Raw genomic sequence first — 13308 nt, forward strand, 5'->3', positions numbered from 1 at the left:
AAAGTTATCTGCTGGAAAAATATGTTAGGAGAAAAATAAGGACACACAGAAAAATCTTTAAAAAAAAAAAGCTCAATGCTCAAGTGGGAAGTTCTTAAAAGAGTTTTGCTTTTAACACCTAATGTTCCCAAAGTGCTCAGTGCCCACAGCCCTGCTGCCACTTCTCATCTGAAGTAGCAACATCACAAGCCGAGTCCTATTTCTTAGTGAACTGCCTTACAGCCAACACAGACAGCATTGTGAGGTTTCCAGAAGAGTGGAAACGACAAGCGGTTTCCACCTTTCACAGCTAGTAAGTCCCTATCACGCCCTTGCCAAACCCTCACATCTAGTGTTTCTAGTGAGGCCCTGAACAGTGTCTCAATGGCTGCTGTGCAAAAGAATGTTCACAGCCTCTATCACTGCTCAAGCCTCAAGGGGGAAGAACTCCATCTGCAAGTTGGAGCTCCAGGTTCAGGTCCCGCCTCCACTATGGGCCAAGCAACATCAGGGCTCACCAGCTTTTTCTATAAAGGGCCAGAGGTTAATATTTTCAGCTTTGTAAACTATACAGTCTCTGCTGTAACTACTCAACTCTGCCTCAGCCATGGACAAAATGGAAATGGACAAGCCTGGCTGTGTTCCAGTAAAACTCCACTTCCGGACACCAAAATCTGAATTTCACGTAATTTTCAGGTACCACAAAATATTATGCTCCTTTGGATTTTTTTTAACCACTTCAAAAATAAAGGCCATTCTTAGCTTGCAAACCATATAAAAACAGGTGGTGGGCTGAGCTATTTGACCACCGGCAAGTGTCACTTCCTCTTTCTGGGCCTCAGTCGTCTCATTTGTAAAACCATGGGGACAACTGTTGGTTTCCACATGGTCACTCTGCAGGGCTGGGCAGTGTCTTGATTTTTGCTGCTTTATCACAGGCTAACTGACAAACCCTCAGGGCGATGATCCTTGACATTCAAACTGAGGTGCTAAGAGTTTTCACTAAGAACTTTTGAGGGTTTTTTTTCTCTAATGGAACTAGGGATCGTACAAGCAACTAGTGCAATTATGCTGACTTAGGAAATGCTGAGACAGGCCTCCGAGGGAAGGACAGTGAGCCACCCACCTGAGTGGGGGCTGCTCTGAGTTTGTGCCTCAACCCTGCAGCTCATTAGCCGGGCAGCTCCTCCCCCTCACTCAGTTTGATTCTTCATCTCTTAAGTGACAAGCTTCCACCAGATCATCTCTCCAGTTCCCAAGAGAACTAAGGCTCCCCCATTCATGGGACAATCCTACTTCTGGAACAACAATAGGGTGGCCACCATGGTTTGGTGGCTGACTCCCACACCCTCGTGGAACAGCCTCTGCCCACCCAGCCTGAGAAGGTCATACTCCTGAAGGGACCTGGTGGGCACTTCTGACTTCACAGCAGGTGAGGGGTCTGGAAGGAAAACTGGGGTGGATATGCCTGAGTGTCTACGACACTAAGAAGTGACTTCCCCAGCCAGGCGCAGTGGCTCATGCCTGTAATCCCAGCACTTTGGGAGGCCAAGGCGGGCAGATCACGAGGTCAGGAGATCGAGACCAGCCTGGCCAATATGGTAAAATTCCGTCTCTACTAAAAATAGAAAAATTAGCCAGGCGTGGTGGTGCGTGCCTTCAGTCCCAGCTACTTGGGAGGCTGAGGCAGAAGATCGCTTGAACCCGGGAGGCGGAGGTTGCAGTGGACCGAGTTCACGCCACTGTACTCCAACCTGGGTGACAGAGCGAGACTCCAACTCAAACAAAGAAAAAAAGAAGTGACCTCCCAGATGATGCTGACACACACTACTGGGAGGAGGCCTTTACTGAAAACCAAACAAAACCCACTTTTTGCGGTCACTTGGTGGAATGTTGCAGCATTGTTGCCACGCCATCTGACTTTTAAAGCTTGAGTCCCACAGGAACTGCTTGGGTCACAAAGTTGCTCTCCTGGTACTGTCAGGGCCAAACTAACTTGCACCACAATCAGGATCCTACAGATTCCATCACTTCTCTGCCTCAGAACCCATGCTCTGAAACCCCACTAGAGGAAACAGAGAGCCAAGCAATCTCCATTTTTTTTTTATTTTAGAGATGGGGTCTTGTTCTGTCCCCCAGACTGGAGTGTAGTGGCACAATCATACCTCACTGCAGCCTCTAACTCCTGAGCTTAAGTGATCCTCCCACCTCAGCCTCCTAAGTAGCTAGGATTACAGGCCTGAGCCACCATGCCCAGCTAATTTTCATATTTTTTATAGAGATAGGGTCTTGCTATGTTGCCCAGGCTGGTCTGGAACTTCTGGCTTCAAGCAATCCTCCCACCTTAGCCTCCTAAAATGCTGGGATTACAGGCATGAGCCATCGTTCCCAGCCACAATCTCTACTCTTTTTTTTTTTTTTTTTTTTTGAGACAGAATTTCACTCACTCTGTCGCCCAGGCTGGAGTGCAGTGGCGTGACCTCAGCTCACTGCAACCTTCCAGGTTCAAGCAATTCTCCTGCCTCAGCCTCCCGAGTAGCTGGGATTATAGCTACTCGGGAGCATGTGCACCACCACACCTGGCTAATTTTTGTATTTTTAGTAGAGACGGGGTTTCACCATGTTGGCTAGGTTGATCTCAACCTCCTAACCTCAAGTGATCTGCCCTCCTTGGCCTCCCAAAGTGCTGGGATTACAGGCGTGAGCCAACAATCTCTACTTTTGAAACCACTTACATCTACCCCAGAATATGGGCTGATCATCTAGACTCAAGATTTTACAGAAAATATGTTCTGCCTCTGAATGGGAGTTGTCTAAAATTACCAACTCCACTAAGCTCACCTAGGGGACAGTCCATGCCAGGGGCTTTGTGTACCAATATACATTCCTTTTTAACACTCCAATTGTTGTTTCTGCTCAAGTGAACATCTTGGCTTAAAAAGGGGGAAAATATACAGCTCCTCTCAACAAAGACTTCATGCCCAACCTATTTGTTATACTACTAATTAATACACTCTAAAGGAGAATAACCCAAGGCTGGGGGGCCCAAGAGAGAGGAAAGAGACACAGAAATACCAACCCACCTCCAGTGAGATGCGTAAGTCAAAACCCATTCATCTTCGACAGGCCCATGTTTAAAGGTCACAGAGAGGTTAATGATGAGCCGTGGAATTTCGAGATGTAAATAGCCTGCTGCAGAAGCTGGGTCTGCTTTGGCCCAACTGTGGGAGTGTTTGTGCAACTTCACCCCATTTCACAGCAACCAGTCTGGCTTTCACCCCTCCCCTCCAGCCCTCCAGCCCTGAGGCTGGACAGACACTGGGCTGAAGGGGACCCAGTTCGGGACACACCTCTGCAAGGGTAGGAAGGAGGGCATACTTACCCAGTGGCTTGTACTCGTCGCGAGGAGACAGCCGAGAGTAGGGAGGTGGCGGAGATTCTGGAAGACAGAAGACAGCATGTCACTGCCAGGGTGGGGGAGCTCACACCTCAGGTTCTACATGCTTTTAATTACTGGTTTCCTCAAATAATAAACTCAGCCTTCAGGAAGCCCTCCCTTTGTCCCACCTCCTCTGCTGCCCAAATCCCCTCAACAATTAAAGCCACAGGCTTGGGGCTCAAACAGATATGGGCTCAATCCCAGCCCTGCCACCTTTGGCTGTGTGGCCTCAAGCAACTTACTTCACTTCTCTGAGCCTGTTTCCTCAGCTCTAAAATGAGGATAATAATCATCTAGACCTCCCAGGTTTGCTGGGATAATGTATGTAAAATGTTTAGTGCAGCTCTTGTAACTGTTGAAAAACACCTCCATAAACAGTAACTGTTACTACTTTAACAAGAGAAACGTGAGTGCAGGGAAAGTCAGAGCCAGGGTTTGCTGGACAAAATACCGGATGCTCAGTTACATTTGAGTTTTGGATAAACATGGCACCATTTTGTAGTATGTGTTCCTTTCAATATTGGGGGTGTACTTATACTAAAATATGGTGCGTTATTTATCTGATATTTGAATTTAACTGGGCATCCTGCATTTGATTTGCTAAATTTGGCAAGCCTAGCGTGAGTGCAAAGGCCCAGACACAGAAACTCGTGTCCAAACAAGCTGCATTAGGGCTAGCATTCCTAGGTGCAGGGGAGGACAGTAGAAAGGCTTAGGACCCAAAAGGCCAAACCCAGCTGTCTCAATAGGAGGCCTTAAGCCAGTCACTTCCAGCTGTTGGCCTCAGTCTCCCCTTTTGTAAAGGACAGGGGAGGAACACAAGCTCTCTACAGCTCAGACGCTATGATTCCTTATTGTCTATGATATTTTTCTTTGGGTTTCCTTTCATTTGCCTAAAATACTCCTCCTTAAAAACATATACTTTGCCTTCAGAAGAATTCCTTAGCTTCTTGCTTTATGGGAAGTAACAATTTGCTAAACTAAGTAACAATTTGCATGAATGAAATGACCCTTCATTTTCGGTAAATGAAACTAAACACAATCAAATCGCAAACTAAAACAAACTCTCAGTGGTAATAAAGTGGTAATAACTATTATTAGGCGGGTATCAGTAATGACACAAGGGGTAATAAGTGTTTTTCACAATTGTAATAAGGCACAATTAGTTATAGGAGCATTTGTTTTGCTCCATACACCCAATGAGGCCTCACCTCTTCCCCACCCTGGCTTTTCCAGCTCAAAGTTACTTCCAACAAAGTCAAAGCTCTGAGGTTTAGAAACAGAGACTTTCTGTGGACAGAAATTAGGGAGAAGGAAAAGTGAATCAGAGTAGCCACTGAGAGAGACGTGAACATTTGCCCGGTGTCTACCTTGTCTCACTCCATGCCAATCACTTTCAATTTTATTATTTTAGACCACAGGTACAGAGTAGTTAATTATGCTCATCAGGCACCTATTTTTATTTAATCCTTTCTCAAAACACAAAAAATAAATGAGATGACATCATCCCCATTTTACAGATGAGAAAACTGACTTGCGCATGTGCCCTGAGCCAGTCATGGTGGAGCTGGGATTCCAGTCCAGGCCTGACTCTGCTCTGCCACCCAATGAGGTGGAATCAAGAGATGCCCTGACTTACACCCCTTCATCCCCGCTGGGTCTGGGACACCACCTGCACAGAATGTGCTCACTAAATGTGGACACAGACAACTGGGATAAGGCTAATGGTAAAGTTGAATACACCTGTGGACAAAGATGTGCAAAAAGAGGATCTAGGGGGCTCTCAGGCCTAGAGGCCAGCCTTGAGTGAGGACCAGCCTCTCAGGATAAGAGACAGGGCATAGGAAGGGTTGGTGTTCCACAGGAAAAGAGAATTGAGGCCAGTGCTTCCACTGTACAGAGAAGGAGACTGGTGAGTGGAAGTGACTCCCTCAGGACCTAGGTATGGAGCCAGAACCAAAGCTAGGTCTCTGAACTCCATGCCCTTCCACTACCCCCATGAGCTTATCAGAAAGCCTGCAATTCCTTAGGGTTACTTTTGCAAAAATCTGACTGGCTGAGGTCTAGGCCACACATGGCATGGAGCTCTGGACATCTGCCCCAGGATTTGTCCCCAAAGGTGAATCTTGACAACTATGGGCAGTAGTGGCTGGAGTCAAGCCTCTGTAACCAATGCCAGCATCTCTTCCAGGGGCTGCTTACCTGGGACTCAAAAGGTGGAAGGCAGGAAAGGCTCATGAAGTCCCACCTGGAAGAACTACCTGGGCCTTGGGTTGTGACACCTGCTACACATGGCCATAGCTGAGCTGGGAGTTCCAATGTCGTGAGATAGAAAGAAAATCTATGAACCTGAACCATGAGACATGCCAGCTAGTGGAGCACTACAAAGCGTTCAGGAGGGACCTCACCAGGCTCCCATTAGCTCTGGCAAAATGGTATGCACACAACTGTTTAACAACTGCAGGGACTGAAAGCTAATCACTAGATTCCATTGTAGGCAACTAAAAAAGTATGAAGGCTTTAGACTCCACCCCACAACACAAGTATTTAGAGTGTCAGAGACAGAAGAGGCCTTGGGGTTCACCCAACTCAATTCCTTCTTTTCACTGATATGAAAACTAAGGTCCCGCTTGCTGAAGGACCTGCCCGAGGCCACACATGAAGGTAGCTGCAGGTGTTATAGGGGAGGCCAGCTAGAGACCAATATCAGGTAACCCTTTCCAAAAATTGAGATATAATTCACATACCCTAAGATTCATCCTTTTTTAAAATATACCATTCAGTGGTTTTTTAGTATATTCACAATGTTGTGCAACCATCAACCACCATCTAAACACAAGACATTTTTTTCATCACAAAAAGAAACACCATCCCCATTGGCAGTCACTTCCTAGACCCCAACCCCAAAACTCTGGGCAACCACTAACCTACTTTGTGTCTCTATGGGTTTGCCCATTCTGGACATTTCATTTCATACAATATATGGCCTTTTGTGGCTGGCTTCTTCTTTCACGTGGCACAAAGTCATCGAGGTTCATCCATGCTGTAGCACATTTCGGTGCTGGACTTCGTTCTTTTTCATGGGTGAATGATATTCCATTCTTCGATGTACCATATTTCATTTATCCATTTATCAGCTAACGGACATTTGGGTTGCTTCCTCTCTTTGGCTGTCATGAATAATGTGCTATCAACACTACTGGGTAACAATCAGCCGCCACTCCCACATGGCTGCACCCTGTGGATCTGGACTGGTGGAGCCCCAGGGCATTACCTCAGGTGGGCAAGGTGGGCACTCGGGTGGGACACTTGCTGGGTGAGACTAAAGGTCAGAAAAGAAACTGTGAGCTGCCACCAGGCCCTCTGTCTACTCCCCTCTTAGAAGTTGTCTTAGTATTCTTAAAAGTTGTATTGATTTTAAAATAATAACCAATATGCTCTAAACTTCAACAGGAGAACTTTTAGAGCACTGCAGGCCCCTCTGAAAGAAGTGGACCTAGTAGGGAGAAAAAGAAAAGAGAGGGAGACAGCAAGACATCAGAAACTCCAACCCCCTTGGACACCCAGCCTGAGGCATCTACTTCAGGAATCTCCTCCAACTTCCTGCAGAAGCAAGAGCAGTCAGCCAGGGGCCAGTGCACCAGAAGGTTCAGCTCAGCCCAGGCATGCCTCTGGTTAGCCCCCAGGGGGTACTTAGCCTTTTGGGATCTAGACCTAAATTCTAAAGCCAGAAAAGAGTTCACAGCCTCTCCCAGTGCCTGGCAAAGTTTCAGTATGGGACATTACCTTCCACCCCATCTTTGCAGCTCAGCATCTTGCTTAGGAAAAGATCCACATGCCTCCCGGGTTGCCAAGTTTCCCCCCTCCCAAAGAGGAGCTGTGGGTGGGGAGGGGGCCTCCTGAGTGCCCGTCCTTCCTGCCCCCAGAACCTGAAGACTCAACCCTAAGCCCCATGATGGGAGACGCAGCAAAGGAGCTCCTGGCACTTTAAGGCCGGCTGAGCCTAATTGCCCAGATTCCCCTGGCAGCCAGATAAACAGCGCGGCCGGCTGGCGCCAGCAAGAGGCAAACTGCACATTATCACCCCTTCCTCACCTCCAGGAGGAGCTAGGAGGAGCAGACAAGCAGGGCTAGGGGCCGCTGAGCCGGGCAGGGCGGGGGCTTGGAAGCCCAACTTGAAATTGATCTCATTTCAAAGGGATAATGCCAGGCCAAATAAAAGGAAAACTTTCTAGCCCATTCTAATTCCTATAGTCCTGGCCTGGGAACCCTGTGTTTTCCTAGGCGGCCTCCTCCAGTCGTTTAAAATTTCTTTCTCTCGCTCTGTCTCTCTTCCCCGGGCGCAATTTGGATAATAGTAATTTACTGAATATAATTACAGAAAAAAAAAGTGGGGAAGCAAAGAGCAGGAGATTTATTCCTAAGTTAATGGATACTTTCAGGAGAAAGGAGCTCTATAAACACAGGTTAGAGCTGTGATTAAAGTATTTCTCCACATTTCCGTCCACATAGGCACCCACCGAGCTCAGCGAACTGGCTTTTCCTGGGACAGAAAGACACCCAAGGGGGAGGCAGAGCTGGGCCTGACTCCCACGGGTTGGGAGGCCAGGAGGCCCCCAGTCCATGCCCAGCAGAGGTGGGTCCCCTCCTGAGGACCCCAGTTTCCGAGACAAGCCTGGGGCAGAGTGGGGGAGGGGACGGAGGCCTGTGTGGCCTGGAATCTGCACATCAGCCCTCAGGGATTCCCTCCAACCCCTTACTTTAGATATGGGAAAAGAGGCCCAAAGGGGAAACTAGCCCCAAGGCCACAACTCAAGTTGATGGAGAGTGGGCTCTGAACAGCAGGTGTCCACACTGCCCAGGAAGGGGTCTCCTGTCACCGGGGCTGCCTGCGGTGGTCGGTGAAGGTGCGGAGGTGACTGCTGCCAGGTGGGAGTCCCTCAGTGCCGGTGTTCCCGTGTACTTTGCTGGCTAGCGGTGTGCCTGCGCTGTGTGTGTGCGGGCATCTGTCTGCCCGGAACCCCGGCCCTCTCCCCAGAGCCCTGGAAGGCGCAGTCTCCTTATCAGGACGCGCACCGCTGAGCCCCAGCTATGCGCCCGCCCAGTTACGGGAGCCAGGCTGGCGGCCAGGCGGTGGAGGCGGGGTGGGCAGCCCAGGGCTCCCCCAGCTCTCAGGCCAGGGGCAAGAGGGTCAACCTGGCACATACTGGAAACTTCCCTGACCATCGGTCCTCCCAGCTGTCCCCAGGGTGGCTGAATGGGGGCCCCACAGGCTAGCAGCTAGCAAAGAAACGGGAGGAGACTTGGGGTGCTGCAGCCCTGACAACAGCGCCTCCTTCTGGGAGAAGGAGGGGAATCAAGTCCCAAGGCTTAGTCTAGATTTAGATGGGGAGAATATTCCTAGAGCCACCCCCACTGACCAGCACCGGTGGCTGAGAGGGGCGGTAACTCATCCAAAGTCAAGCTGCAGGTTACTAGCTGGGCAGAGCCTAGGACTAGGTCCATGGTCAAGAACCGTTCTACTGCAGCGTGCCAGGTATCTCTTGACCTGTACCTCTCCAAAACCACCAAATGCAAACCAACACCCAAGCCAACTCCTAGTCCCAGGAGTAGTAGCAGGAGTGGTCCTGTCCATCGTCTCCAACTTCTTCACTCCTCCCCCTCCCTGCCCACCCACCTGAACGTGCCTGACACCTTGACTCTGAGCTGGCTGGCTCCCTCTCCTCTGACCCATCCTCCAAGGTCCTGCTCCAGGTTGGAGCTGTGGAGCTCCTGCATGCCATCCTATTACATACACACCCATAGCCTTCTGGTAGTTCACATCCAATGACCTGGCCCTGCACACTTCCCTTCTTCCCCCATCTCTCCCCCATAAATCCCTCGTGGGATTATGATTCTTGAGGGCACAGATCCTACTCATATTTCCACTCTGTTAGCCACAGCACCCAGCACAGTGCCTGGCCCAGAGTAATTGCTTAACAAACATTTGCTGCACACTGAAGTGGCGAGAGAGAATATACCTGCCAGGGGCTTCTACAAGAGTGGAATGGACCTACTTAAAAAAAAAAAAAAAAAAAATGACCAGGAGCAAGACAACAATAAATAGGGGTCTCCTTTCCCAGAGGCAGGGAGGAGACACAGTTGGCAGAGGAGAGAAAGTCACTTCCAGGGAAAGCTGTCAGGAAGGGGAAAAGAATATATAGAAAGACTGGCATGGGCCACAGATCAGGGACTGCTCATGGCTCCTAAATTCGGACTGGAGTGACCATGAGGGGAGTAGGGTGCCTGATCAACACTGCCCCTCCCCACCCGCCCCCATCAATGCCCTCTATGCAGGAATCATCACTGAGGGGAAACTTCTTTTCCTCTCCAGACACTATTCCACACGCAAACAAGACACCTAGGACAAATGCACCGTCCTAGGCCCACTTTCCCCTTCCACACAGAGAGTCAGGAGACCTACAATCTGACCCTCTCTGTGCTCCCAGCCTGGGTGCTGACTCTCTCCAGGGAAGCCAGAATAGAGGGATTCAGAGCCCTTCCAGGCTCAAGAGCCTGTGACTCCCTGCCAGTCCCACCCCTGCAAAACCCCAGTGCCACCTAATGGATTCCCATACATCCCTCAGAGGCTAGCTACAGGCTTAAATGTGTGTTCCCCGCAAGACAGAGGTCAGAGCAAGGCAAGTGCAAGCTCCTGGCCTGCTGGAGCCTCCTGACCTGCTGGGGCCTCCGCCTGTCTGCACCTGAGCACGACGGCCTGGCCAGGTAAGCAAGGCTGAGGGTGGGGTGTGTGCAGGAAATCCCAAGAGGAGAACAAAGAAGGGGGGCAGTTCTCAGAGGTAATCCAGTATCTGGCTTCTTCACCTACTCACCGATGCCTCCAAGACCCTAAACTCTATACAAAAGCTGAACACAAAACTTGAGAAGGACTATGGAAGACCCTGGCACTTGACACCCAAGGGATGTGGGGAATGATAATATGTGGGGAATAAATTTATGAGGGTGCTCTTTACTCCAGAGAGCGGTTACCCTGCAAAGCTTTGTTGAAAGTATACAAAGGCACAAATTGGACATTTGATGAACACTTTTGATTTTAGCTATGATTTGTGTACACCCAATTTCACAACTTACAGCTACTTGGACATAGAAAAGCACAGTATGGGTAAGGGCACGTGCATACAAACGCTAGAAGCCTGGGCACAGACTGGGGTAGATTCCGGAATTGAGGTAGGAGGAAATAGCACCTACTTTGGTCTCTCCTTGGCCTGCCCTCCCCTTTCACTGCCTATGAAGTTGGAGCCTACATCATGTCCCTGAAACTGCACAGAGAAACTACGACATGTACCCTTTTAAGTTTACCGGAGCCTTGAGATAAAGTTGCCACTTGATGTGTGTGCTGGGACACCCACTCCCCTCGGCCGGTCTGAGGCGCCTCCCCTGGTGGCTCCCACGCTCCAAGGGCACCCGGGGAAGCACCCGCAGCTGCACCGACCCGCAGTGTCACAGACAGAAGGGCACGGAAGAGGACGGGGACGGGGAGCCAGGGCCCCCCCGGCCTGCGCAACGCGCTCACCTGGCCCGCAGAGCCGGCTGAAGTGGTAGGGGTTGCAACACACGGTGGGGCCGTCGGCGGCGGCGGCGAAGCTGTGGCAGCCGCACAGGGGCTTCAGCTCCACTGCATGCTGCAGGTCGGGCCAGCGGAAGAGGCGGCCGAGCAGCAGCTGCGGCGGCGCGGGCTGGCCGCCCAGGCGGAGGTCGGCGCGCGGCACCAGCACGCAGCCGCCCGGCACGCCGCCGCGAGACTCCACCGCCTCCAGCAGCGTGTCCAGCGAGCGCTCCTTGAGCCGCTTCAGCAGCGAGTACGTGACCGTTTTGAGTTCCTGCTCCAGCAGCAGCAGCCGCGAGCGCGCTTCGCGACTCCGCCCGCCGCCCGCCGGCCCCAGGGCTGCCCCGGCCAGGGGGTCGCTGGCGTCCCGGGGCGCGCCGGCGGCGTCCCGCTCCGAAAAGAGACAGCAGGTCACCGTCTCGCAGTCACTCTCGGGCAGCCAGCCCGGGCCTCCCGGCTCCGCCACGTCCAGCAGGGAGCTCCCAGCGCCGGCCCCTGGCTCCGACATGGGCCTGGAGGGGCCCCCTGCGCGCCGGCGCCTCCCCGCGCCCTGGGCGCCTCGCTGTCCCACTGCGTCCCGGGGCCGCCGCGGGGCTACCGGGCGGACTTCGGAGCGGCCGCAGCCTCCGCCCTCTCTTGCCCGCGGGGCCGGCTCAGCTCGGCTGCCCAAGCTCCCATCCTCGTCGCCGCCGCCGCCACCGCCGCCGCCGCTGCCGCCTTCCTCCCGGTCGGGGACCACACGACTTCGCCAAAGTCGCCGCACCAGCCCCGAGCGTTTGGACCTGAACATACGATATCCTTTGGCGCCAGGGGTGGGGGGGAGACGGTCTCCAGTTACCGGGGGTCCGTTCCCTCAGCGAGGCGCCGGCTGCGCGGGTCGCAGCCCCACATGAAGCTCCGCCGCGGAGCGCCGTGCAGACCGCGCACAGCCTGTCGTCGAAGGGGCGCCGCAGGGCGACAACATGAGGGAGCTCGCCGAGGCGGGACGGCCGGGAACACGCGCACGCCGAGCCGCAGTCCGCGCGCGGCCAGCGGCTACATGGACCGCAGCGGCGGGGCTGCTCAACAACTCCAGCCCCCACGCTTTAGGGGGGCTGCAGGCGGCGCGCCGCCAGAAAGACCCCACATGGGCCGGCGAGCCTTCAAAAGTTGCGCGGCTGGTCCATGAGCACAAAGCGCTCGCGCGAACCCCCAAACGTGTCTGGAAAGCCCTGCCTTTACCCTGCCTTTTTTTAAACCAAAGCGCTTAACTACATGGGCTTTTCCTGCAGGATCCGAAAGGCAGGCTTGTTGATACCCCCAGCTCCCTTCTTACTTACTCCCTGCAAAAAGGAAAAAAATAACAAAAGGAAAGAAAGAAAAGGAAATCCCAAACAAAACCTAAATCCCTGGATTTGCATGCACGAAAGGCCAACGCCGTCTCAGGTCCCAGGCGCTAGATGCACTTGGAGCGAGTTTCTCCTGGACGCGGGTGTCAACACATGAGTGGAAGCTGTAAAAATCCCAAAGAGCTGCTGGGAATCCTTAATTAAAAACGCAGTCCACCGAGGCAGAGGTCGCAGCCCGCCCCACGCTGCCCTCGGACGCTTCGTGCGCCGAGGCCGCCCCCCCTCCCCCCTCCACAAAAGTGCCTCCCGGTGGCCCCGGGGTCCCAGCGAGGTCTGGCAAGGCAGCGCCCGGCGGCTCTTTCTCTCGGCTCAGCTCCCTCGATCGCTCCCCCACTCGGCTCTCTCTCTCTTTTTTGTTCTCCTCAAACGCACACTGAGGGCCCCCGGAGGAGCGCCGCGGAGTCATTGGCTGCCTCCCATCATATGCCAGTCTAGACACTTTGGCGGCTCCGCGGCGCTGATTGTTGCGCAAACAAGGTTTCAAGTTTCTTAACTCTTAAAGGAGAACACGTCCCATTGCAGGGCCGGAGGCTCCAAGGGGCCGGCTCCCGGGGCGGGCCGAGCTCGGGCCCCCGCCCCACACCACCCCGGCACCCCCGCCGGGGGCCTGACAGCGCCCGCGGCCCGCTTTCTGCCTCGCGTTGCGCCCAGAGCACGGATGCCAGCGAGCACACACACGCGCGCTCGGACACACACACACACGCACAGGGTTACACGAGCCACGGCCAGGCGTGCGAGGCTCGGCGGACCCAATGAGACTCGGACGCAAACGGGGCGCTTTGCCTCTCCCTGGCTTGTGCACAAACTTACAAACACACTTTGCACTTTAAAGTTGTTCCAAACCCCCATCCCAGGGCAGGCTAATAAAAATGGGTGTGCGTGTGTGCCTTCATGGG

At 52.9% G+C, this 13308-nt stretch overlaps 1 protein-coding gene across 1 annotated transcript in view; it reads right to left on the reverse strand.

Moving 5' to 3' along the window:
* SMAD6 (SMAD family member 6) overlaps window positions 1–12995 on the reverse strand; it is a 77739-nt gene extending 64744 nt beyond the window's left edge. Inside the window, exons 1-2 of the mRNA XM_055278038.2 lie at window positions 10992–12995; window positions 3362–3418 (exon numbers count right to left, since the gene is read on the reverse strand). Coding sequence (XP_055134013.1) covers window positions 3362–3418; window positions 10992–11814 — 880 coding nt within the window. The 5' untranslated portion in view covers window positions 11815–12995. The remainder of the gene's footprint in view (window positions 1–3361; window positions 3419–10991) is intronic.
* Between the last annotated feature and the right edge of the window lie 313 nt (window positions 12996–13308).

Source organism: Symphalangus syndactylus, chromosome 5 (genome assembly GCF_028878055.3).
Source record: "Symphalangus syndactylus isolate Jambi chromosome 5, NHGRI_mSymSyn1-v2.1_pri, whole genome shotgun sequence".
In the NCBI taxonomy this organism is placed as follows: Eukaryota; Metazoa; Chordata; class Mammalia; order Primates; family Hylobatidae; genus Symphalangus; species Symphalangus syndactylus.